This window comes from Canariomyces notabilis (assembly GCF_033297395.1).
Source record: "Canariomyces notabilis strain CBS 508.74 unplaced genomic scaffold N656scaffold_21, whole genome shotgun sequence".
Classification (NCBI taxonomy): Eukaryota; Fungi; Ascomycota; class Sordariomycetes; order Sordariales; family Chaetomiaceae; genus Canariomyces; species Canariomyces notabilis.
The window spans coordinates 90926-112906 of NW_027041843.1; the positions used below are offsets into that span (position 1 = coordinate 90926).

At 55.1% G+C, this 21981-nt stretch overlaps 4 protein-coding genes across 4 annotated transcripts; 1 reads left to right on the top strand and 3 right to left on the bottom strand.

Moving 5' to 3' along the window:
• Positions 1-111: 111 nt before the first annotated feature.
• N656DRAFT_714633 (eukaryotic translation initiation factor 3 subunit I) lies at positions 112-1282 on the bottom strand (the record flags this gene model as incomplete). The annotated part of the gene is made up of 3 exons (XM_064811992.1): positions 112-498; positions 571-1168; positions 1233-1282. The coding sequence occupies 3 exons, from the start codon at positions 1280-1282 to the stop codon at positions 112-114; spliced, it is 1035 nt and encodes a 344-aa protein (XP_064667618.1).
• A 1516-nt stretch (positions 1283-2798) lies between these two features.
• N656DRAFT_714378 (FTHFS-domain-containing protein) lies at positions 2799-5856 on the top strand (the record flags this gene model as incomplete). The annotated part of the gene is made up of 4 exons (XM_064811964.1): positions 2799-2922; positions 3003-3023; positions 3103-3140; positions 3220-5856. 4 exons carry the CDS (start codon positions 2799-2801, stop codon positions 5854-5856), a joined length of 2820 nt encoding a protein of 939 aa, XP_064667619.1.
• A 1297-nt stretch (positions 5857-7153) lies between these two features.
• Positions 7154-11671, bottom strand: N656DRAFT_800309 (uncharacterized protein; the record flags this gene model as incomplete). Its single annotated transcript, XM_064817998.1, has 5 exons — positions 7154-9232; positions 9326-10736; positions 10797-10895; positions 10986-11011; positions 11063-11671. The coding sequence occupies 5 exons, from the start codon at positions 11669-11671 to the stop codon at positions 7154-7156; spliced, it is 4224 nt and encodes a 1407-aa protein (XP_064667620.1).
• An 8040-nt stretch (positions 11672-19711) lies between these two features.
• N656DRAFT_295568 (uncharacterized protein) lies at positions 19712-20911 on the bottom strand. The gene is made up of 2 exons (XM_064809159.1): positions 20191-20911; positions 19712-20132 (listed from the first exon to the last, which is right to left on the bottom strand). The coding sequence occupies exons 1-2, from the start codon at positions 20778-20780 to the stop codon at positions 19778-19780; spliced, it is 945 nt and encodes a 314-aa protein (XP_064667621.1). The 5' UTR covers positions 20781-20911; the 3' UTR covers positions 19712-19777.
• Positions 20912-21981: the final 1070 nt, after the last annotated feature.

The following is a 21981-nucleotide window of genomic DNA, read 5'->3' on the forward strand; positions in this document are numbered from 1 at the left end:
GCCAGCCGTGTTTCCCTAAAACGCCATTATGAAACATCATTGATGCCAAAGCAGATGCCCCTCTTCTTTCAACACCCCCCTTCAGTTCCTTGATCACAATCCATCAATTTCTCAAGCAGTAGCGGTGCCCATCTGCTGCTGCCTGTTCGCCCGCTCCCGCTCCACCTCGTACATGAAGTCAAAGTAGCCCTTGTCGAAGTGGTGGACGCGCACGTAGCCGTCCTCGCCGCCGCTGGCGTAGCTCTTGCCCGTGGGGTCGGCGGCGATGGAGTTGAGCGGGCCAAAGTGGCCCCGCACGCGGCCAATCTCGTCCTCAAAGATCTTGTGGTAGAAGCGCGCCTCGAACCGCCCTTGCCGCGACGACGTCGTCGTCACCTCGGACGCGGCCTGCCCGCCGCCCAGAATGACAAAGTCCTTCTTGGCCGTGATGGTCGCCGTGTTGAGCGGCGTGTCGGCCGGGTAGCTCTTGAGGACTTCGAGGTCCTTGGCGGAGATCAGCTGTGATGGGGTTTTTAGTGAGCAGGTGTACTAGGTGGATATTGATTGTCTTATTGGAGAGGTTGTGTTTACCTTGGCCGTCTTGTCTTGTGAGGCGGTGATGAAGTATGTCCGGTCCGAAGACCACTGCATGTCAGTGATGGATGAATTGAGCTCGTGTACGGGAATGTTGTAGATCAGGTCGCCCGTCTTTGCGTCGTACTGGGAGACGGACCCGTCCTCGTGGCCGGCGATAATGTATTTGCTCAGGTAGCTCCACCCGGCGACGGTGGCCTTGCTCTCTTCGCACACAATCGTCAGGGCCTTCTCGTCGGACTGCTCCGCCTCAACGTCGATCTTGATGTCCAGCACAACGATGGTGCCCAGGTGCCCCATGCGCTTCTCCGTTACGCCGAGGAGCTTGCTGCCATCCTCGTTGAACTCGACCCGCTTGACGGCGGTCGGGAACTCCCACGATTTGAGGCACTTGCCCGTCTTGATGTCCCAGAGTCGGATTGTGTTGTCGGCAGAGCCCGAGGCGATAATGGTGCTTGTGGGGTCGACGTCAACGGACCAGATGGCACCTTGGTGGCCGCGATATGTGCCGAGGCGCTCCCCGTTGTGCGAGAACCAGACGCAGATTTGCTGGTCTTTTGACGTGGTGAATATGAGATCGCCGTCCCGGTTGTATCTGCAAAACAGGCCAGGTCAGATACGATACCCAACAATACACGGTCCATTCTCGTGTCACTAACTTGACTTGGGTCAGGGGCCGTTCGTGGCCCTTCAGGAGAATGGGCCTCATTTTAGCGAATCTGGCGGTTCGTTCAAGCCGGTTTCACTGGGTATCGATGTTGATCTAGGTGCAATTCTCTTTTCTTTTTCCTTTTTTTGGTCGCGGGGAACGTAGGACTCGAGTGCGTGATCTTTGCAGTCTATCGCGGGGCGTAGGTCGTCTTTGAGGTAGGGGATGCTTCGGTTTGTCCTTTGATCGAGGGTTGATTTGCACGTATTTTTTCCATCGATTGTGCGTGGCGCAGATAGGGAGGCTGACGGCGTAACGATAAGAGTCATCGCGGGGCACTCTAACAAGTTTCCCCACCCAGTTTCTGTGTAATTATTCACTGTATTTCTGTATCTCAGTAGGCCATTCTGAACCCTAGACAAAGGGAGAGTAGGTAATTACTGTAACTACGCCATAGCGCGTATAACCCTGGGCACACTGTATTTCATTATCCCGAAGCTTTAGGTACTGTACAGTACTTAACGTCAACGGTTGAATGCTTTGGTCCATAGCATCACAAAGAACCAGAACCAATCTTCCTAACCTAACCTAAACGCTATTCGGATCGAGGACGAGTAACATTTCTTTGGAGGCTGAGTCTTGTCATGAAACTAAAAGGCAAACAACTTAGAAAGGCATTTTAATCCATGCCCCAGCAAGTTATTGGCTAATTAATACTTTCTCTATTGCCACTCTACCAGCTCAGGAGACACCTTTCCCTTCCTGGCGTCAAATGTTCGCTCCGTGCCAGATGCTTGTACATATCTCAAGCCCAGTCTTCCGTCGACGAGTTCAAAGCCCTAGCGGAGCAATTAAGATACAGCATGGACTGTTCAACTATATTAGCGGCTATTCCGGTTCTTCCTGGCCGACTGAGCGCTGAAAGTCCGTGACTCAGCGCTACTCTCTCCACTACTTCGGGCCGTCTAGGTAGTTGTTCGTGTTTTGTTTTATCCATGGGGGTCCAGCCCTGAATTCCTGTTGTTCCCCGACTTCTCTGCCCTCGGCGGCCAATTGACGCGTTCTGTGATCTGTCTGTTGCCGCTATTGCGATTACACGGCAGCAGCGGCCGATAACCATACCATGACGCTTTCACGTCTTGTCCAGAGGGTTCCTGCTTCGCGTTTTGCACTGAGCGCCAGCCAATGTTCGACGAGGAATCCACGTTGCTCAAGAGGGAAGACACGGCCGAATGTCGAGTCCCTAAGAGCCAATTTGCGGTTGAATCGCTGTGCAAAAGCTACACTCACAACGAGTGAGTCAGTATCGGACGAAAGCAGCGCAACGTGGGACATACAGCCCGAGACCGGGTTGCGGCGTGCCAATCCTTCCTCGGCTTACACTAACACGGCCTCCTCCGCTGCCCCGCGTGGTACCCTCCGTGCACCCCGCCAGACTCCATCAGTCCTCGTCCGAAGCAGCAGCACCAGCAGCATTAGCAGCAGCAGAGCGTCTCTTTTTCCCCATTACCGCCTCGTGCCCGCTCCAGCTGCTCCCAGGGCCTTCTACAGTTCCAGATTTCACAGTTCGGCAGCCATGGCCGCGACAAAAATTGACGGAACGGCCATAGCACGCAAGGTCCGTGAGCGGCTCCAGGCCGAGATTGCGGAAAAGAAGGCCATCAATCCGCGATTTCAGCCGTGCCTCAAGATCATCCAAGGTGCGTTGCATCCCGCCCGATATATGCACAGAAAATGAATTAATACCTCGTGGCTAACCCAAATACTCGCCGCCGTTTAGTGGGTGACCGATCCGATTCTTGTAAGCAAGCCACGAGAAAATGCTATTACCCCGCCAGATAGCAATGGAGACTGAATTGACTTTGGATTTTGCTGGCCAGCCACCTATGTGCGCATGAAGTTGAAAGCCGCCGAGGAGGTTAGCTACTCTGTCTTGCCCAGATCTCGTTCTTGGCTACATTAGTTCCTGCGCCCACTGACCCATGGCGGTCCCCTAGGTCGGCATTGTTTGCGAAGTGATAAAGTTTGACGACACGGCTACCGAAGCTGAGCTCGTCGCTCGTGTGGTTGCCCTCAACAACGACCCCGCCGTTCATGGTATCTTGGTGCAGCTTCCCCTTCCGAGCCACGTCTCCGAGTATGCCGTCACGTCGGCCGTGGCAAGTGAGAAGGATGTGGACGGCTTTGGCACCTACAACATTGGCGAGCTCGCCAAGCGCGGCGGCCGACCATTCTTCGTCCCCTGCACTCCGAAGGGTGTCATGGTGCTTCTTAAGGAAACCGGTATTGACCTGAAAGGCAAGAATGCCGTCGTCGTTGGGAGGAGTGACATTGTCGGCAGCCCCGTCAGTTACCTCCTGAAGAATGCCGACGCCACTGTCACGGTCTGTCATTCCAAGACAAAGGACCTCGACCAGCATCTCAAGGACGCCGATGTCGTCGTCGTCGCCATCGGAAAGCCAGGCTTTGTTAAGGGCGAGCAGCTCAAACCGGGCGCTGTGGTCATTGATGTGGGGACCAATTACATACCCGATGCCACCAGAAAGTCGGGCCAGCGCCTGGTGGGCGATGTGGATTTTGAATCAGCCTCCCAGGTCGCCTCATTCATCACGCCTGTCCCCGGTGGCGTGGGGCCCATGACTGTTGCCATGCTACTTCAGAATGTCGTTGATTCGGCTACGCAGTCTTTCGACGCCGAGAAGCAGAGACAGATCATCCCCCTTAGTCTCACGCTCCTGGATCCTGTTCCCTCCGACATTGCCATTTCTCGAGCGCAGGCGCCAAAGCACGTGTCACAGATTGCCAATGAGGTTGGCATCTCGCCCTCGGAATTGGAGCCCTACGGCGCATACAAGGCCAAGGTCGATCTTAGCATCCTCAAGCGCCTCGGTCACCGTCGGGATGGCCGCTATGTCGTAGTCACAGGCATCACACCAACCCCTCTCGGCGAAGGCAAGTCCACAACCACAATGGGCCTTGCCCAGGCTCTGGGTGCCCATGTTGGCCGCCTCACATTTGCCAATGTGCGCCAGCCCAGCCAGGGTCCTACTTTCGGAATCAAAGGTGGTGCTGCTGGCGGCGGATACAGCCAGGTCATTCCCATGGACGAATTTAACCTGCACTTGACTGGCGACATTCACGCTATCACAGCTGCCAACAACCTCCTAGCCGCCGCCATTGACACGCGCATGTTCCACGAAAGCACCCAAAAAGACGGTGCTCTTTACAAGCGGCTGGTTCCTGTCAAGAATGGCAAGAGAGCGTTTGCCCCTGTAATGCTGCGTCGGCTGAAGAAGCTGGGAATTGATAAAACAGACCCGAACGACCTGACCGAAGAAGAAATCCGCCGTTTCGCTCGTCTTGACATTGACCCGGAAACCATCACTTGGAGGCGCGTTCTGGACGTTAACGACCGGCATCTGCGTGGCATTGTCATCGGGAATGCGCCGACTGAAAAGGGCCACAGCCGGGAGACAGGGTTTGACATCTCCGTGGCTAGTGAGTGCATGGCCATCCTTGCCCTGAGCACCAGTTTGGCCGATCTACGGGAGCGCCTTGGCAGAATGGTGGTTGCAAGCTCGCGGAGTGGTGAACCTATTACCTGCGATGACATTGGCGCAGGCGGTGCGCTTACTGCGCTGATGAGGGACGCAATCAAGCCCAACCTCATGCAGAGCTTGGAGGGCACTCCCGTCTTCGTGCACGCAGGGCCGTTTGCCAACATTAGCATCGGCAACAGCTCCATTCTGGCGGACAAGATGGCTCTGAAGCTCGCCGGCACCGAGCCCGATGAGGATTATACGACCAAGGCCGGCTTTGTTGTGACCGAGGCCGGGTTTGACTTTACCATGGGTGGCGAACGCTTCTTCAACATCAAGTGCCGCACGTCAGGTCTCGTCCCCGATGTCGTCGTCGTTGTGGCCACTATCCGCGCGCTCAAGGTTCACGGTGGCGGTCCGCCCATTTCGCCCGGAGCGCCTCTTGATGCAGTCTACAGGGAAGAGAATGTCGAGGTTCTGCGAAAGGGCTGCGTAAACCTGGCGAAGCACATTGCTAATGCTAGGTCGTACGGCGTTCCAGTGGTTGTCGCAATCAACAAATTCTCCACCGACACGCAGGCCGAGATCGATGTTGTCCGCGAGGAGGCCATCAAGGCGGGCGCCGAAGATGCCGTCCTGGCCAACCATTGGGCTGAGGGCGGCAAGGGTGCCATAGACCTCGCTCACGCTGTCATAGCAGCGGCTGAGAAACCCAAGGACTTCAAGCTCCTCTACAGCCTCGAGGGCACCGTGCAGGAGCGCATTGAAAAGATCGCCCGTGAGATGTATGGCGCTGCCGCCGTCGAGTTCAGCGAGCTCGCCCAGAAGAAGGTCGACACGTACACTCGCCAGGGCTTTGGTAACCTGCCCATCTGCGTTGCCAAGACGCAGTACTCGCTGAGCCACGACCCGGAGCTCAAGGGAGCGCCGACTGGCTTCACGGTGCCTATCCGGGACGTCCGCATGGCTGCCGGCGCTGGCTACCTGTATGCCTTAGCGGCCGATATCCAGACGATTCCCGGCCTGCCCACCGCTCCAGGCTACCTCAACGTTGACGTGGATGCTGAGACTGGCGAGATTGAGGGCTTGTTCTGAGCATTCTAGCATATTTCGGTTCATTCATGCTTCATCAACTGTCTTCCTGGCGTTCATCATGTGGCATGGGAAGTCGCTGGCTTGTATCTTTGATCAACTCACTAGGTATGCGGTATGGAGCAAGCTTAACGGGGAGTCCGTGTTTTAACACATGGCGCTTGGGTCCTGGACGGGTAGAGGTTGGAAAAGGCCAGTAGGGGCAATTTTAGACAGCCATCTACAGCATAAGAGATACCGGCGATTTATGTACGAAGCCAGCAATATAATTCATGCTTTCGAGCCCAAGCGTATCTTGGTCAGTTGATCGGACTGGTTTGGATTGCAAAGTATCTCTATTCCCATAATATCTCCTCTTGGCTATGCTATGATTATCCTTCTAACGCCTTTTCCCTTTACCATCATTAAGTCCTAGATCTATCATTAGATGATTCGTAGCGTGCAAAGTAGCTAAAAATACACGATATAAGGAAAGCCCCAAGGGGCATGAACTAGCACGTAGACAGGAGAATACAATGAAATACAGATTGAAGGAAACAAATGAGAATATTAGAAAAGAAGCAGTCAAACCGAGTACAAGAACAAGTGTTGAAAATGAAGAAATAGTACAAAGGCGGAAGATGAAACGGTCGTCAGTCGTCTGAGTCGTAAGGTTGAAAGAAACAGACAAATGAACCAGCCAGCCAGCCAAATCTTACCCTACCATGCCCTTGTATGTAATGCTGTGTGTAAGTATCAAACGTCTCATAGTAAATCTTCCAGGTACAGTATATCCCCACTGTCCGTGTTTGTATCGAACATGCCCGTTTACTCCCTCTCTTCTTGAGAAGAAATGGCAACGGAAAGCGGAAATGCAACGCGGGAACATAAAGAAAGAAGGAGGTGGAGAAAATAAAGATTAGGAAATCAGAACAGCAAGGGGGAGAAGAAGACGAAGATGCAGGAAAAGGAGATATATCCCGCCGCGCTTGTATGCCGCTATGCAATGCCGAAGAGTCCAAGGGGTGTGTGTGTGTGCGTGTGTGTGTGTGTACACGTGTGTAATGTTGTTTGCTGTATTGTGTAGTGTATATCCGCGTTTTTCATCTTAATATTAATTTTAGGTTCCAAGGCTGGCGGCGGTTGAGTTTGCTTTTCGGGAGGCAGGGAAGGAGAGCAGGTTTCCGACTTCACTCCTCCCTCGGTGATGATGATCGGTAGATACTGGAAGCGTGCGTGGATTCGCCCGGGTGCCAGTGCCCTTTTCTAGTCGGTCGGTCGGTCGGTATCCAGAAGAGAGGCGAGGGAAGCCGGTAGTTGTTCAAAACCACATCCGCCCAACCCCTTCCTCCACCTTCTTCAGCACCCCGACCGCGTCCCAGTACAGCCGGCTGCGCTCCCCGACGCAGTCGCTCTCGAGCCGCCGCCGCACCAAGCACACGACGTTGTGGGCCTCGGGGGCGCCGCGCACCGCCACCACGTCATCGAGTGTCGCGCCCTCGGCTGCCACCGTGCGCAGCCACTCGATCGCTGCCGCCTCTTGGTCTGCCGTACTCCTACTACTCCCACTACTAGTAGTAACGGCCGCGGTTATGCCTAGGGGAGGGCTGTTGTTGCTCCCCGCTTCGCTGACGCTGGCGCTGGTACTACCGGACGCCGCACTGCTGCTCCGCTGGCGGGCTTGCCTTTGCTGCTGCTTATCAGAAGACGATGGAGAAAACGATGTGGATGATGATGACGACGCGCTAATTGTGCCACGCGCGCGGTGGCTAAAGGCCCAGCAGATGAGCGCGCACACGTACATGGCCCAGTAATCGGCCAGGTCGAGACACCAGAGCGCGGCGGGCGGGCCGTGGTAGGGGGACAAGGGCTGCTCGCGCTCGAGGAAGAGCAGGATGGCGCGCGCAGCGTAGACCGTTGCCCGCACGGGGTTGAGGCCCGCCAGGCTGGGATCTGTGTACGTGCCAGCGGTGCCGCCGGTGGTGTTACTGGTTGTTAGAGAGGGACTGGTGGTTGCGCCCGTAGCCCACAGCCGGACGCGGCGCTGGTGCTTGACGAACGTCGACCCGTGCAGCAGCTTCTGCGTAAACACCCACGAGTCACCCGCCACGGCGAGCAGGTCGCGCAGTGGGGTGTGTTGCAGGGCTAGGTAGGAGTTGCCGACAGGGCAGCCCCCGAAGAGGTAGCTGATGCGCTCCTCGGCGTCGATGTACGGCATGTGCGGGGTAATGGGCGGCTGCTGCTGCGGTTCCGGCAGCTGATCGAACTGGCTTCCCATGTTGTCCATGTTGTCGTCGGGCGCGGGGGAGTTGTCTGCCGAGGCGGCCGTGGCGAGCAGCGACCTATGGCGACGCGGCAGGCGCAGCGCGCAGGCACTGAGAATCATCAGACGGTCAAAGTTACGCCGCGAGAACAGGTCCACCTCGGTGAGCTGCTCGAGCGGGGGGACGAATTCGGGATCGACAGCACCGGGATCCTCGGCCAAGGCGGCTTCCCATTCCTCGGCCGTGCGAGCCTCCCACAGTTTGGCGCTGCGGCCAAGGAGAGGGACCAGATGGAGTGCGGCTGACCCGTCAGCTTCGAAGTCCTGGGCCCGTCGCTGTTGCTGGTAAACGGCGGCGTGGCCGTCGCAGAAAAGGCATCCGGCGAAAAGTCGACGGCGCGATTCCGCGTCGACCCAGTTGCGCCACCGGTCCTGGAGAGGCAGTTGCTGATTCGAGGCTAGCATGGCGTGATCCAGGAGAGCCGGGCTGTGGTAGAGCACCTGTGTGTTGGAAACAGACTGTGAGTATGCCTGCCCTGGAGCCTTGGAACGAGTCGAGAAAAAGGGAGGGGGCGCTGGGCCCTGCACCGGGCTGGAGCGCGTGGGATCAAAGAGGGAGGACCACGATGTTTGTGCTCGTGAGCGAGCACCAGGAGAGGAAGTGACATTGACATTAAGATTAAGATTACTGCGAGAAGAGTGCGAGAAGTCAAAGACCAGGGACGACTCTGAAGAAGATTTGGAAGGATTTCCAAAACGCGAAGAAGTCGCCGACGAGCCATACGACGAAGAAAAACCCCCCCAGGGAGTTCCCTGAAGCGGACTAAGGTGCCGCAGAGCGAAGGGAGACATGGTTGTGGTGGTCGGTGTAATGGAATCACACAATGACGAGTTTGAAGAAGCAGGGGACGAAGTAAGAGACCAAGCGGTGGTGGTAGTATCGGCAAGCCAAAAGCCGCTGTCCTCAGAAAAAGCAGACGACGGCGGCGGGATAAAGTATGGCAGAGCAGCACTCACCCTCGAATACAGTGACTCGAACGGTTTTGAGGGCCGCGTGACGGCCTTGCGGCCACGAAAACGCGCAAAATATTCGCATAGGAGGATGGCTTGCATGATCTGCATGGTCCACTGGGGAGTCTGTTGGTTCGCCGCCATCAGGGCTTGTCAGCATCGTCGTTTTGCAATTTAACCATAGCTATCCTCGACGAAGGTTCTCCATGGTCTACTCACCCGTTTCACCTCCTGCCAGGCAAATTCGTGTAGCTGATTTCCCCGAGCGCGGTCTTCCCTGCTGTCGAGGTGTTGAGTAGCTACGGCCGCCATGGCGTACATCAACGCATCTTCCGGGGCCGCCTCGAAAGTCTGTCGGTGCACCATCGGCAGAAATTTGTCAATCCGCGCCCAGTACACCTGTAGATATCTGGGAACCGCGGCGCGGACGGGCGCCGGTAGCGGGATGGTCATGGTCGGAGGGATCGGCATAACACATCCGCCTCCCATGGCCAGGTCCAGCTCTGCGGCAATGCCGGCGCTGTGACTGCCATCGTCAACGCGGAGGTTGGCAGCATTGGCGCCATCGCCGCCGTATCCGGCGTCCAAGCCACCTAGCAGACTCATGTCGCCCATGCTAGTACCCATAAGATCCTGGTGTGCCTCCATCATGATCCCTTTCCGGCGGTCGAGGCTCGCCAAAGGATCAAGTCGGCTTGGGAGAGTAGGAACGGGCGCAACCAGAGACTCACTTGCATGAGATGCCGCGTTCATGGGTGGCGTCTGGCCGCGCAGAGACGAGATGGAGTTGTCCTGGCGCTGCTGATGGGGGCGGAACGTGCTAACCGTTGAATTGCTCACGGAACCATGGTGGCTGGTCGCTTCAGCGAATCCCATAGACTGGACATTAAGCACTGTGCTCCCAAAATGCTGCTCTTGCGCCGGCGGGTTTGACGTGTACGAATTGATTAGGAAAGGAGCTTGTAGGGCTGAGACTCCGTCCATTCCGGCGCCTGGAGGGCGGAGACCCCGTGATCTCGTGCTAGGATACGGGGGCAGCGTCTGCGAGGTAGCCCATTCGGTGGTCGGCGACGGCCCACGGATCCAGGGGCGAGTGCGGGAGACGTCTGACGGGGTCGAGTAGGTGCTGTCCGATGCCGATGATGGCCATGGTGAGGTATCATGCTCTGGCAACTGCTCGGGCGGCTGTAGACCGGGCGGCTGTAGACCTCGCGGCTGGAGCCCCTGCGTGACAACGTAGATAGGCGGGTGTCCGCTCCTAGGTGTTTGGTAGGAGCCTGAACCACCATGATAAGGTGACGCTAATGATGGAGCGTGTGTTGGGGTGATGACTGAGATTTCGGGGGACAGCGTGTAAGGACTATGGTACTCTCCGGGTGAGCCTCGTACAGACGCGTAGCTCGAGCTGTTTCCGTGTGCCGGACTCCCAAGCTGCGGGAACCCTGACTGGTTCCTAATGGTGGCGGTGCTGGGTGTCGGAGGCAATTCGGTTGTCGAGGGCGAGGGAGCCGGTCCCGTAATGGACGACGAGCTTCCGTGGGGCTGCGGAGCCTGTTGGACAACTGGCGCCGAAGAAGCATGCGGACTCTCTGGTGAGGTGCCCGATCTCGGCACTTGATCAACATTTTCGCTTCGCATAGCCGTCAGCATACAAATCCCGGGGAGAGGGGGGATCGCATTGTACACGCACTGTTTTTGCTGGTGCCGTGCCAGCAAATCTTCGCGGTGAAACTGCTTCTCACAGCTTGGACATTGGAACTGAGGCGCGCCGTGACTCAACTGGTGACGCCTGGAATACTACATGAGCACACCAACACACATCCAAAACCAACCAGTACCAAACAGGATGATAGCCGGTAAGGCAAAGTAGGAAGCTCACCTTAGATGTTCAGCCCGTGTAAAAGTCTATACATAGTCAGCACATATGCGAGCTCGAACGGAGTACCCCTCTCATACCCTTGGAGGTTTGCAAATTTCGCAGACATGGACGGGCAAGCCCTTCTGTGCTTTGCTGACCCGGTTGGTCTTTGGAGTCAACCTCGGCTGGAACGGTGCTGCGGAGAGATGCATGGGCATGGGCCTCTGGGGGCCCCGGGCCGTTGAGGGCGACGAGGCAGAAGAACCATATGCTGTCGGGTCCATCGAGTCGCTGCTCGTCGTGCTCTGACGACTGGCAGACGGCCGGTTTGTGCTCGCCGACAGGGTTGGCGACGACGACGACGAGGACGAGACTGCGGGGATGGGGCCTGCTCCTCCTGACCCTGCTGCTGCTGCTGTTGCTGCTCCTTCTCTTCCTGAAGCCGGTGGGGCAGAATTGAGACCTCGGGATGGGGCACCGCGCCTTTTGGGCTGGGCAGCGAGGGCGGCCTGGTTGATATCTCCCTCGGTGGCCTGGCCGGGACTACTGGCAGATCCCGGGTCTGCTTGCTGGTTGGTGGGCGGTTCCTGGAGCTGACCGGCACTGGCCGGTTTGCTGGCGCCCTTGTCCCTTTTATTGTGGGGGTGTCGACTGTCGGCAGTCTGGCGGTCGTCGTTGACATCCATTATAAAGTCTAAGCTAGCCATGACGGACGGCAGCAGTCTCTCAAATTGGAAGTTGGGGATGCCAAGTTGGGACTACACAGCCCTGCTGGGGCCTCTGTGACAAATGGGGAGGTAGCAGTTGATACGAAAGATACGAAAATGGATAATAAGGCCCGACAAAACCTGGGTCGGGTACGTCGGGTATGCCAGTACACGCGCGGCTGCTGCAGCACGCGCGAGCAGAGAGGCTCAAAGGTAGGGGAAAACAAGAGAGCCAGCAGAGCACGATGTGGAAGCGGAGGAGACAGAAAGCAAGCCTCAGCCTGGGACTACGACTGGGGGGGTGTTCATGGAGGGAAAGGGGGGGGTAGAGGACTAAGGAGAACTGGTTGCAGGAACGGGCCCGAAGGGACCGCGTGATTTCGCAGCCGTTGACAACAGGACCCGGTATGAGCATCACCCATTGATACAACAGGACCCAAGGGCAGCATTCTGGGGTGCTACAGCGCGGCACGCCAGCGGCGCTGCTATATTCAGATGGGCTCCAGGACCTGCCAGGGGACGTTGGCGATTAACCTCGAAAAAGATGGGATGGACCGATGGAGTGCCCTTGCAGAAGAGGCTTGGTGCCCGTTAAAGAGCGGCTGTCGCCCCGCAGGGCCCTGTCCCTGTCAGCTTTGCAGTGCCCGGGATGGGGGGTGGGACAGGGGTTGGGATAGCCGACCACCAACTAACGCAGCGAGATTGTATTGTATGTACAGTATGTACATACAATACCATGTCGTGATATTAGTAATATCGAACATACCACCGATTCGGCGACTCTTTTGAGTCGTTGCAAGACGTTGTGTGTCAGCGGAGATAGCTAAATGCGGGAGACAGAAAAGGCCATCGAGGAAAGGGGGTACGCGATTTCATGATGTTGATGCTCTTTTCTCCTCGACGTTGGTCTACATTGAGCGTTGAAGCTTGGCGCGAAGAGTAAGCTTGTTGTTGCGAAATGCTTCTGAGCCACCGGGGCCAGCCACTAGGGGAAAGGTGGCGTCATTCCAAATAGACGCGGATCTCTTAGCTGCCGCCCGAGACGCCGGCTTCTCTCCATTCCTTAAGCTTAGCTAGACGCCGCAAGCAGGCTACATAGAGCCGGGGAACCGCCGTCCGTCCAAAGTCGCCTCGTGGCCTTGACAATTTCCAGAAGACTCTGATGCCGGTTTGGGAACGCATAGGCGCCGCGAGGTTACTCAAGGTGTGGTAAATGTGTCGTACAGTATCCTCGTAGGGCTGCTGGAATAAGGCCGTCGCCGAGTCGGGACATGGCAGGGTATTGACATGTGGCAACCTTTCAAGCGCAAGGATGCGGGTGCCTGGTGCAACACCTCGTAGCCATGTAGCACAGAGGACGCGGCTCTCTTGGGAAGCCGGGTTGTTGGGTACATCGATTGTCGCCAAGTCCCCTCAAGTCCCCTCTTCCCAGCTACACGTGTATGTATGTACGTATACCGTATATGTGGTGTGTCTTGCAATTCTCAAACTTTGGTTGCCGTCTGAGAAGAGAGCGGCGCATGTCCTCAACCTGCAGAATCCATGTGCCAAGGATCCTCTTTACCAAGAGCTTCACCCTGTAGCCGACTGGCGAGCTGTTCCCTTGCGGCCAGGGTTACACAAGGCTAAAAGCGCACACTTTCCATGAGAGTCAGCTGCAACGCGACGCTAGACGGTTGCTAGGGCTGCCAAGAGGGCAGCTACATACTTCATAGAGACGTCTTTTTTTCCACACTGAGTGGGTGAAGTTCGAGAAGGGTGCCAGATCAGTCATTACTGACGAGCCTGAGGAATGTCGGTATTGACTGATTAGACGGCCGAATTGGGCTCAGTTCCTTGAGACCGGATTGGGACGTCTCACGCCTATTTGGTGCGAGAGCAGCAGCCATGTCCTCATGGCTCATGCACTGATGTGATTATTGTGATGACAGTCTCACCACCAAATCGCTTGATCTCCCTAAGCGCGACCATGCTGACGGCGTCTGCGCTAGTGCAGTGTTGGGGTCTTGCGTGCCTAATGGTTGTGTGGAGCAGGACAGTTCAGATTTGCTCCCCGAGATCGAAGAATGTGTGTCGGCCGCGAGCCGGTTCAAACGTGGGCAGAAGGTTTCCTAGTGGACGGCTCTTGACGGAGCAAGTTTTGGTGCGGTGGGATGGGTTGGCTGATGTGCATGCAACTGCCAAGTCTCACTGCTCTCATTGGTCAGATCAGGACTGCGCCGCATGCTGGTGAGATCCTATTTTTGCCGAGTCCCCCGTTGAAGAAGGCTTTGGATGAGAATGATGAGACCTTTTCTTTCTCTTGCGTCGAATCATGGCAGCTCACTGCATCGTGGGTTTGCCGCGATCCGCATAACGCCAAGGTAAATGCAAAGCGAGGAAACTACGAAGAAGCAGAGCTGCAACTTGCCAGGAGCAGGCGCAGAGGAGGAGAAAGCCAATGCGTAGCCTCATCGTTGGCAGTTTCCCAGGTCCGATGTGCCAAGAGATCTGATAGTGTAAGTTAACGTTTAGCGTCAGATTGCCTTTCAAGTTTCAACTTCGATCGGGTGTGGAGAATGGAGAATTCGGTTGCCACATCTCCATGTCGCAAGCGACCGGCCAACGGTTAGTGTATTGTACATACCTTACTGTACACTACGGCCAGATGGGTTGATCGGCTTCAGACTACTTCTCTCCTACTACTGCAGTAAGATGTATTATTTATTTTGAGGCAAAGGTCGATTGGAGATTCTCAATGGTTCCGTTTCTTGGGTTGTACAGCAGGTGTTGCGAAGTAGAAGCGCCGGCATCGCCAACAAACTGATAGTTTTGTCCGTATGTGCAAAGTGTATGTCCGGAAACCTTCCGGAGTTCCCGGTGTTCGGCACCGACCTTCACTGGCAGTGCTCGAGCCATGTTTCGCCTCATCTGGGGTAGCTGGCTGCTGGACCCTCCTGCAGAACTGGCGCTTATTTCACCACGTATATGGAGATAACTACGTAGTGTATGCAACTGCTGAGGAACCGGATTCCCAAGGAGCTGGTTTCACACAGTACTCATCTTGCATTTGAGGAAGCTATGTACCATCTATCACAGTAGGCCCCGAAGCGCGCTTGTCTCAGAGATGTCCGAACTTCTATAACGACGAATGTTAGCAATTGATCCCCTTGCTAGGTATATTATATGTCCTCTCTCGGCTATGCCCTCGAGCCTCCAGCCAGGCAGGGGCTCGTAAGGAGTAGCAAAAGAAACCAATCAGTTGGTAATTCACCAGGTATTGTGCATACATACGAGGAAACATTAGCAGCTATCTTAGTACCTGAATGTTTGGCTTCGGTGTATCTCAACAGGGTGCTGCCAATCCAAATCGATGATAACCAGGTCCGAAGTCCTTCCTCTTGCATCCTTGAGGTTTGAAGTACTTGGCGCCGTGTTTCTTCAAAGTCAAAGACAAGAATAAGAAGGTCTGGACTCTGGAGATCAGCTCCAGTTCAGCTTGATTGACGGAAGCACCCGCGGCTGTTGCGACTACTTGCGAGAGTATTCGTCTGGTCCCCCATTTCCATTTTGGAGCGAAGTACAATATCCGCAAACACACCTACGCTACCTCGACTACATTACACTGGTCTGCCCAAGCATAGTTCTTTGGCAACACTTTGGAGGGTGTGTTTTGAGCAATGCGGGTGCAATTACGAAGTACATACATGTTGTATTCGTACTGTATTGTACCTGAGCGTTATCGTTTAAGTGCGGGGCTCACAGCACTAACACGTTCAGCCCGGGCGATTAATCCTGCTGCCTGGCGTCGGTTAACAACCCGGCCGGGCCGGCCCCTTGTAAACCTGAGTTTTGCAGTGTCATGTCTGTCAGGCACTGCCGAATCCTGTGCTTTCCTGCAAAACGGGTGCCAGACGTCACTATGTTCAGGAATTGTCGCAATCCCGTAAGCTCATATTTCATTACAAGTGTACGAAGGTAGGTGGTGTGGTTCGAAGGCACACAACACCGTAGTGTATGTACAGTACAGGCATGGGGTACCGATGGGTTGGTGTCCGGGTTTCCGACGACGGCCCGGGACCCGGGACGGTGCGAGACTCGGCCCACCGGGTCCACCTGCCTCGATTGACTACTTGCAGTTGCAGTATAGGGCATACATCCGGACAGAGCGGTAAGGTACTACTGTACTGTAGTACTGTATTCACAATGGAGTTAGACTTGGTAAGTTACAGCAGAAGGTTAATGTTACTTCAGCGTGACTATTCTTTCCCTTTTTCAGGGCTTTTCCCGCCCACAGCCACATTTAATTGTGCTGCCTAACTCGCGTACACTAGCGCGGTAAATGCAGAGATCACCACCAGCCTGTTCCGTTGCTTTTCCCTGAGTCCCGGCGAAACCTCGACGATTTGACTGATGTTAGCCGTCTCATTAAATATGGCAGACGGTTGCAGCCGGCTGACAGATAGCTCTACCGTTGCTGGGTGCGACACAGAGGGACACGAATCCATTCATAGCCACAGCCGCGTTAACACACAAGGCCCTAACATTATCTTCACCTTCAAGTTCTGAAACTGTTTCACACTTGAGCGAGTCGGCGATTTCGGTGTTCAGCCCAGCTTCCTTCGTGAGGTCCGTGTAACCTTACTGCTCCTTCATGCCCGCCTTCCACGTGGTCCCGGTGTCTCTCTCACACTACTTTAACTAATGCGTATGCCGAAGCGATCTCGTCTCCTCGGCGGGCTCGTCTAACTCGGGCAAGAAGCAGCTGTGTTCCCCGCGCGGAACAACCCCCGGATATCTTGAAACCCCCATCTCAGTGCCATTTCCAGCTGTTACAGTCTACAGATATACACCACCAACAACCGTGGCATGTAGCTGGGGAGAGGGCAGTTGCACGTGGTATCCTGGATCGCAAACCATCACTAACTGATACTTGATAGCCACTCCAACCCCCGCAGAACTTCGGCTGGTAGAACTAAGAGCCAGAGCCTCGATATTCACCAGACAGACATACTCGCCCTTACAATTCAAGATCCGCCCTGCCTCCCAACCTCGAAATTGTAGAGCCAACTGCTGCCGTGCTCGACAAAAAGCTGCGGGGGTGGCACAGTCACCTTGAAAGGCAGGTCCTCAGAACACAGAGCCATGCATGCTCATGAGATTTGATCTTATCCAAAATTTGAGCCAATAGCAAAGTCCAACTAGTCTAAGAATGAAGCTACTTTGTAAGCTATCTCGCTAACCGCCGTTGACCGCCGGCTCTACACCGCGGGACGGGTGCCACGACAGAGTCAAAACCTTGATGGTTATGGACACGGTGACCTCTTCGGAGACCATTTCACAACTAGATTACACAAGTAGCTTTCGAATGCCAAGTTATGTCCGCGGAGCCAACAGGATTTACAGTTAAACTATCTTGCGCCTGGTGGTCTCTTGGTCGTCATCAACTAGCCCATGAATGGCAGGTGTTAACAAAAACACTAACACTGCGAAAACACCAATACGTATTGTACTGTACATACGTCGTTGTTCTGGTCGTCAGATGCTGTCGTGCCGTTTGATCACGAACAGCCAGGGTCCAGGTAGCTTGAATATCTATACAGAGCTACTTACCGTCTCTAAGTTGGGTTGTATTCATGAGGATTAAGCGTACATAATTCGATGGTTCGATGCAGGCTAGCTTGCTTGTATCTCGATTCGTCCATGAGGATTCATAAGCGTAAATGGATCGTGGCAGCATCCCGTCTCTATCGAAGACAAACCCTGACCCTGCTAGGACAACAATACCCCCTGAGACATAACGTTAAGGCTCTCCTATGTATCACCCGTCGATCTTGCTTTCTAGAAAACTGCCACCCACCCTTGTATGCACTTACTTCCTACGCCAACTGATCCAGAAGCATGTGTCCTGGTTGACTATTGGCCATCACACTCGGTTCCGGGAAAATAACCTATTGCGCGTCGACACGGCATAAAGCTCCCGATTTCCCGGCATCCAGACCATATAAACTGTGATATGACGGGCAGGGATTCGACTCCCAGCGCACGCCGCATGCCATTTGTCCATACATAGGTACATATTGAATTGTACCACAATATGTACAATTACATCCATCCTCTCAGCCCTTCCAGCTCAGCTTTATTAGTGTGCATGAAAAGATAATGAACAGAGATATCCGGGCTGGTGGTATAACTCCTAGCTGGCAATGCTTGACGATATGACCTCTCAAGCGTGCGGCAGTGGCAAATAACCTAACCTAACGATCCTTACCAAATGTCAATTACAGCCAAGCTCTCGAGCCTCGTACGATGTTTCAACCCGTGCCCCCGGTGTCCTAACGACCTTCCCGTTTGTTTGAGGCTGCCTAGAATGCAGTCGTCATCGAGGACCAGAGTTTCCGACCTCACAGTCGACACCTTGGCATCTATCTTGGTTAGCCGGGCTTCAGTGTGAGACGGCAGCTGACATGGACACCTTACTCAGTTGTGACGGGGACACATATCAAGGTCTCTAGATATGATAATGCCAGTAACCGTGATTTCATGTCGAAGCTCACCCATCTATCCCTAGATGCGAAGGACGTAACGCTCCTTACCTCTTTACTGTCAGTGTAGAAAGGGCAAATATTTGGCATTATGGTCTGGCTGTTGACATTTAAGTTCGATGTAAGCGTGGGGACAGACTCATGATCCCAGCGGGCACTGCTATGAACCATGATGTTGACAGCATGCTGGCATATGTTGTCTATTGTGTCGCCCTCGCCTTCGAACTAAACATATCAACAGCCAGACCGTAGAATTAGAGGACAACCGACCCACCCTGCTAGGTACCTCCTGCCACTCAGAGAACTGTCTTGGAAAACCACAGGAAAATCCCAAAAACCACGTCTATTCTGGTGGCATCTTTCCCCGGGACCATTGCTCGTGATGGGCAAACTTGAAGAGAGTGCTAAATAGATGATACTAGTAGTAACGCCTCCGCCGGCAGAACCGAGCAAAAATCTATAACCGTAGCCGTCCTTTCCACTTTTTTTTCCTCTTCAGAAAGAGATCAAACTTACCTCATACCCCAAGCCCATCCTCCCTCATGCCCTATTTTTCTCGTCCCAACGGTAATGAAATCATTTTTAACGTAGGGACAAGCGGGCTGTAACACCACCCAGAAAGAAGCCCGCGCATACCAGCCTAGTGTTACCACAGGGCTTCAACGATTTGCCCCACTGCCTTTGTTTGTGCGTGTACCATTCCACAGAAAGAACAGCTCACCTCAACCCATCATGTTTCGGACCGCTGGCTGGTCTGAATAGACCGCCGCCGGTAACTTGTCTTGTCCTCGCCCTCTTCCGAATCCTCGTCGCTGACAGGGCAGCTGCCGTCTTCCCGCGGTGCCCTGCGGCTCTTGGTCATCTAGGAATGGGGGTGTTAGCGTGAGGTTGTCAACCCGCTTTTGCTCTGAGCAGGTAGTTTATGGCGGGAAAATGAGAAAATGGACATGGCAAACAGAAACACTCGTAAAAAGGGGCGAAGAATAATGAAACTGGGTGAATCCGCAAAACCGGCAGGGAAAGAATCACTTACCCAAGACCTAACACCCCCAATCAAACCGAGGGTATATCCAGTAATAAAGTCATTCCCATTCCCCCTCTCACCACCGGCAGCAGCACCGGGACTTCTCGGGCCAAAGAAGCCCAGTCCCGCGCCGGGACCGAGCGGGCTGCTCGGCGACGCCGCTTCATTCCCGCTACCATTGCCGTTGCTAGAATCGGCGCGCAGCAGGGACGCCGGGCGCGCGGGGCTCTGCGGGCGGCTGGTGGGCCAGAACTGCCTGAGCTCGCGGCTGAGCTCCTGGCCCGTCGTGGCCCAGTTGGCGCGGATGTTGTCGCGCAGGTCCTGCACGTGGCGCTTGATCTCGAGCTCGTTCTTCTTGAGCCAGCTGATGTTGAGCTCCTGCCGCGACGTGCCGCGCTTGAGCTGCCGGGCAATGTACTTTTCGTAATCGCGGACTATTCTGTTTTCGGGGGCGAAGGAGGTTGCGAGGTTCCCGTGTCAAGATTTACGAACTTTCTCAAATAAAGGGGAGAGATAGAAAAGACAAATAAGGAGGGAAGGGACGGGGTTGAGGAGAACTCACTTTGTGATAATCCCCGTGGTGCTTACGCCCTCGGTGCGCTGCGTCACCAGGAACTTGCCGGCGGCCTTGATAGGCGCGTAAATGTCGTCGCCCTCGTCGGCGCCGTAGGGAATGTCGTCATGCGCGACATAGTCAATCTGGTGCTTCTCGAGGAACTCGGGCGTCACGATCCAGGGGCAGTTCTCGATGACCTCGTCGACCCATTTGCAGTGCCGTACCGTCTCGGCCCGTTCCTTGCCCGTAAGCACCGTGAGGCCTTTGCGCTTGTGCGTCTCCTCGTCCCCGGTCACACCCACGATCAGATACACATCCGGGAACGCCTTCTTCGCCTGTTCCAGCTGACGCATGTGTCTGCAACACCCTACATTAGCCTTAAGCTTCGTGACAGCCAAGCTAGCCCTGAACTTACCCAAGGTGAAATAAATCGAACACGCCGTCGGCATACACCCTTATCGGCCTACCCACGGGAGGCGGGTTGGTCTTGTAGCCGTGCGGGTGTGTGAGCTTGCCGATCGGGGGCGGAGGCATGGCGGCGGCGGTTTTGCTGCTGATGGGCGCGCTGCCGTTTGTGGTGCCGTTGCCGGTAGTAGTAGTAGACGCGGCGCTCTCCTTGGTTGTCGAGGCCTTCCGGCTGCCCTTTCGCGCCACGCGTTCGGCAATGTCCACGCTCGCCTCGGTGGTGTCGCTCGGCTCGCCGGGGTCGACTGCTTGCGCATGGCCTATTGGCGTCCCGGCAATGGCGGTAGATTGGTCGGAACTGGCGCGCTGCCGCTTGCTAGGCGGGTGACTGCTGCTGCTGCCTCCGAGCGAGTCGGTCTTCTTGTGGGCGGCTGCGGCGGTGCGGCCGGATTCCGGAGCCGTCGTATCACCCTCCTCGGCTGAGGCGTCGCGGGACTCCGTCTGGATGGTCTGCTGATTGTCCATTTCCACCTTGCTGGCCGCGGTGTTGTTTCGTTTGCGCTTCCCGGCGTTGTGAGACGAGGAGCCCGGGGACGACATGCTGGGCCGGAGCTGGACGGGCGCCCTTCCCGTGAAAAAGGGAGATTCCTGTAGGTCGGAGAGGCACACGTGTGGATTGTGGAACCACTTTATGTCGTAGATCGCCCAGAGTCGCAAATCACTAGGCAACGGTTGCAATTGACGTGATAGGCGTGGTCTGCCCGCTTTGTGGTAGGTGTCGTTGCTTAGCTGTAGCTCCCTTGGGTGGTCAATTGTCGGCTCTCAGCAATCCACTCGTTACCTGTCCGTTTCGGGGCGAAGTCTAAGGTAGTTTGCGACACCAGCGTGTAACAGAAAGAATAGCACGCCAACCCAAGGCGACGGCTCGAATCTGCTTGATGTTTGATCCAAGGACGAGAGAAGGAGACGAGACACCATACGTGGAGATCCCTAATTGACCCAATCCCTGGTGGTCCACACGGAGAAGGCCAAAAACCCCCGGTTTAGAACCCGGTCGAAATGCCGCTGCGACGCGGAGCTGTTGGTGTCCACGTCTAGTGTAAATTAGTGTAGAGAGACAAGGCATGCGCTTGCGCTCGCTCAACTCATGCGTGGCCGGAGTCGAAGCAGTATCTTCTATGAAAAAGTATGTAGGCCTAATTTACATAAGGTATTTGTCTGTCTGAAAGGGGCTGATGATGCGGAATTTGCAACCAAATTTGACGTTTCTTGGAAATTGCCGGGATGGGCTTCCCCTGCAGCAAAAGGTCACGTCATTCTTCTTGGCCCGTGCTCTCTATAAAGCTGTCCGGCGCGTGGCGTAATGTGGCGTTTGTGATGTGATGGAAGCTGCTTGGGAGAAACTGCGAAGCATATACTAGGTACACATGTACTTGAATCTAACCATTGTGTCGAAATTTCTACCTTACTTTACTTTCGCCAATTGAAAGCTAGAAAGCGGAGTGAACACGCGTACCATGATGTTCTGGAATCCAAATTGGCAGGTTGAGCCTCGGGTTCAACTTCGCCGAGCAGCGCACAACTCAACTCAGACACCGAGGACAGACCATTACCCCACTACCACGGGAGCTGCCGCTGTCAGATGGGCATATTTGAGGACACCAGAATACTCTCATAGCAGAACCCTTCCAGGGTGATGATCTCTTGAGCGGAGTTGGATACCGATACTATGATCATCCTACTCAATAACGAAATGTACGAGGAGGTCGACGCTAAGCCCTGATTAAAACCTCTCAAGGTT

Excerpts from the sequence above, each read along its gene's own strand:
- N656DRAFT_295568 (XM_064809159.1), bottom strand. The coding sequence starts at position 20,780 with ATGTCGTCCCCGGGCTCCTCGTCTCACAACGCCGGGAAGCGCAAACGA. Across the intron at positions 20,133-20,190 it reads TTCGATTTATTTCACCTTGG|ACACATGCGTCAGCTGGAAC; the intron begins GTAAGTTCAGGG and ends AGGGTGTTGCAG.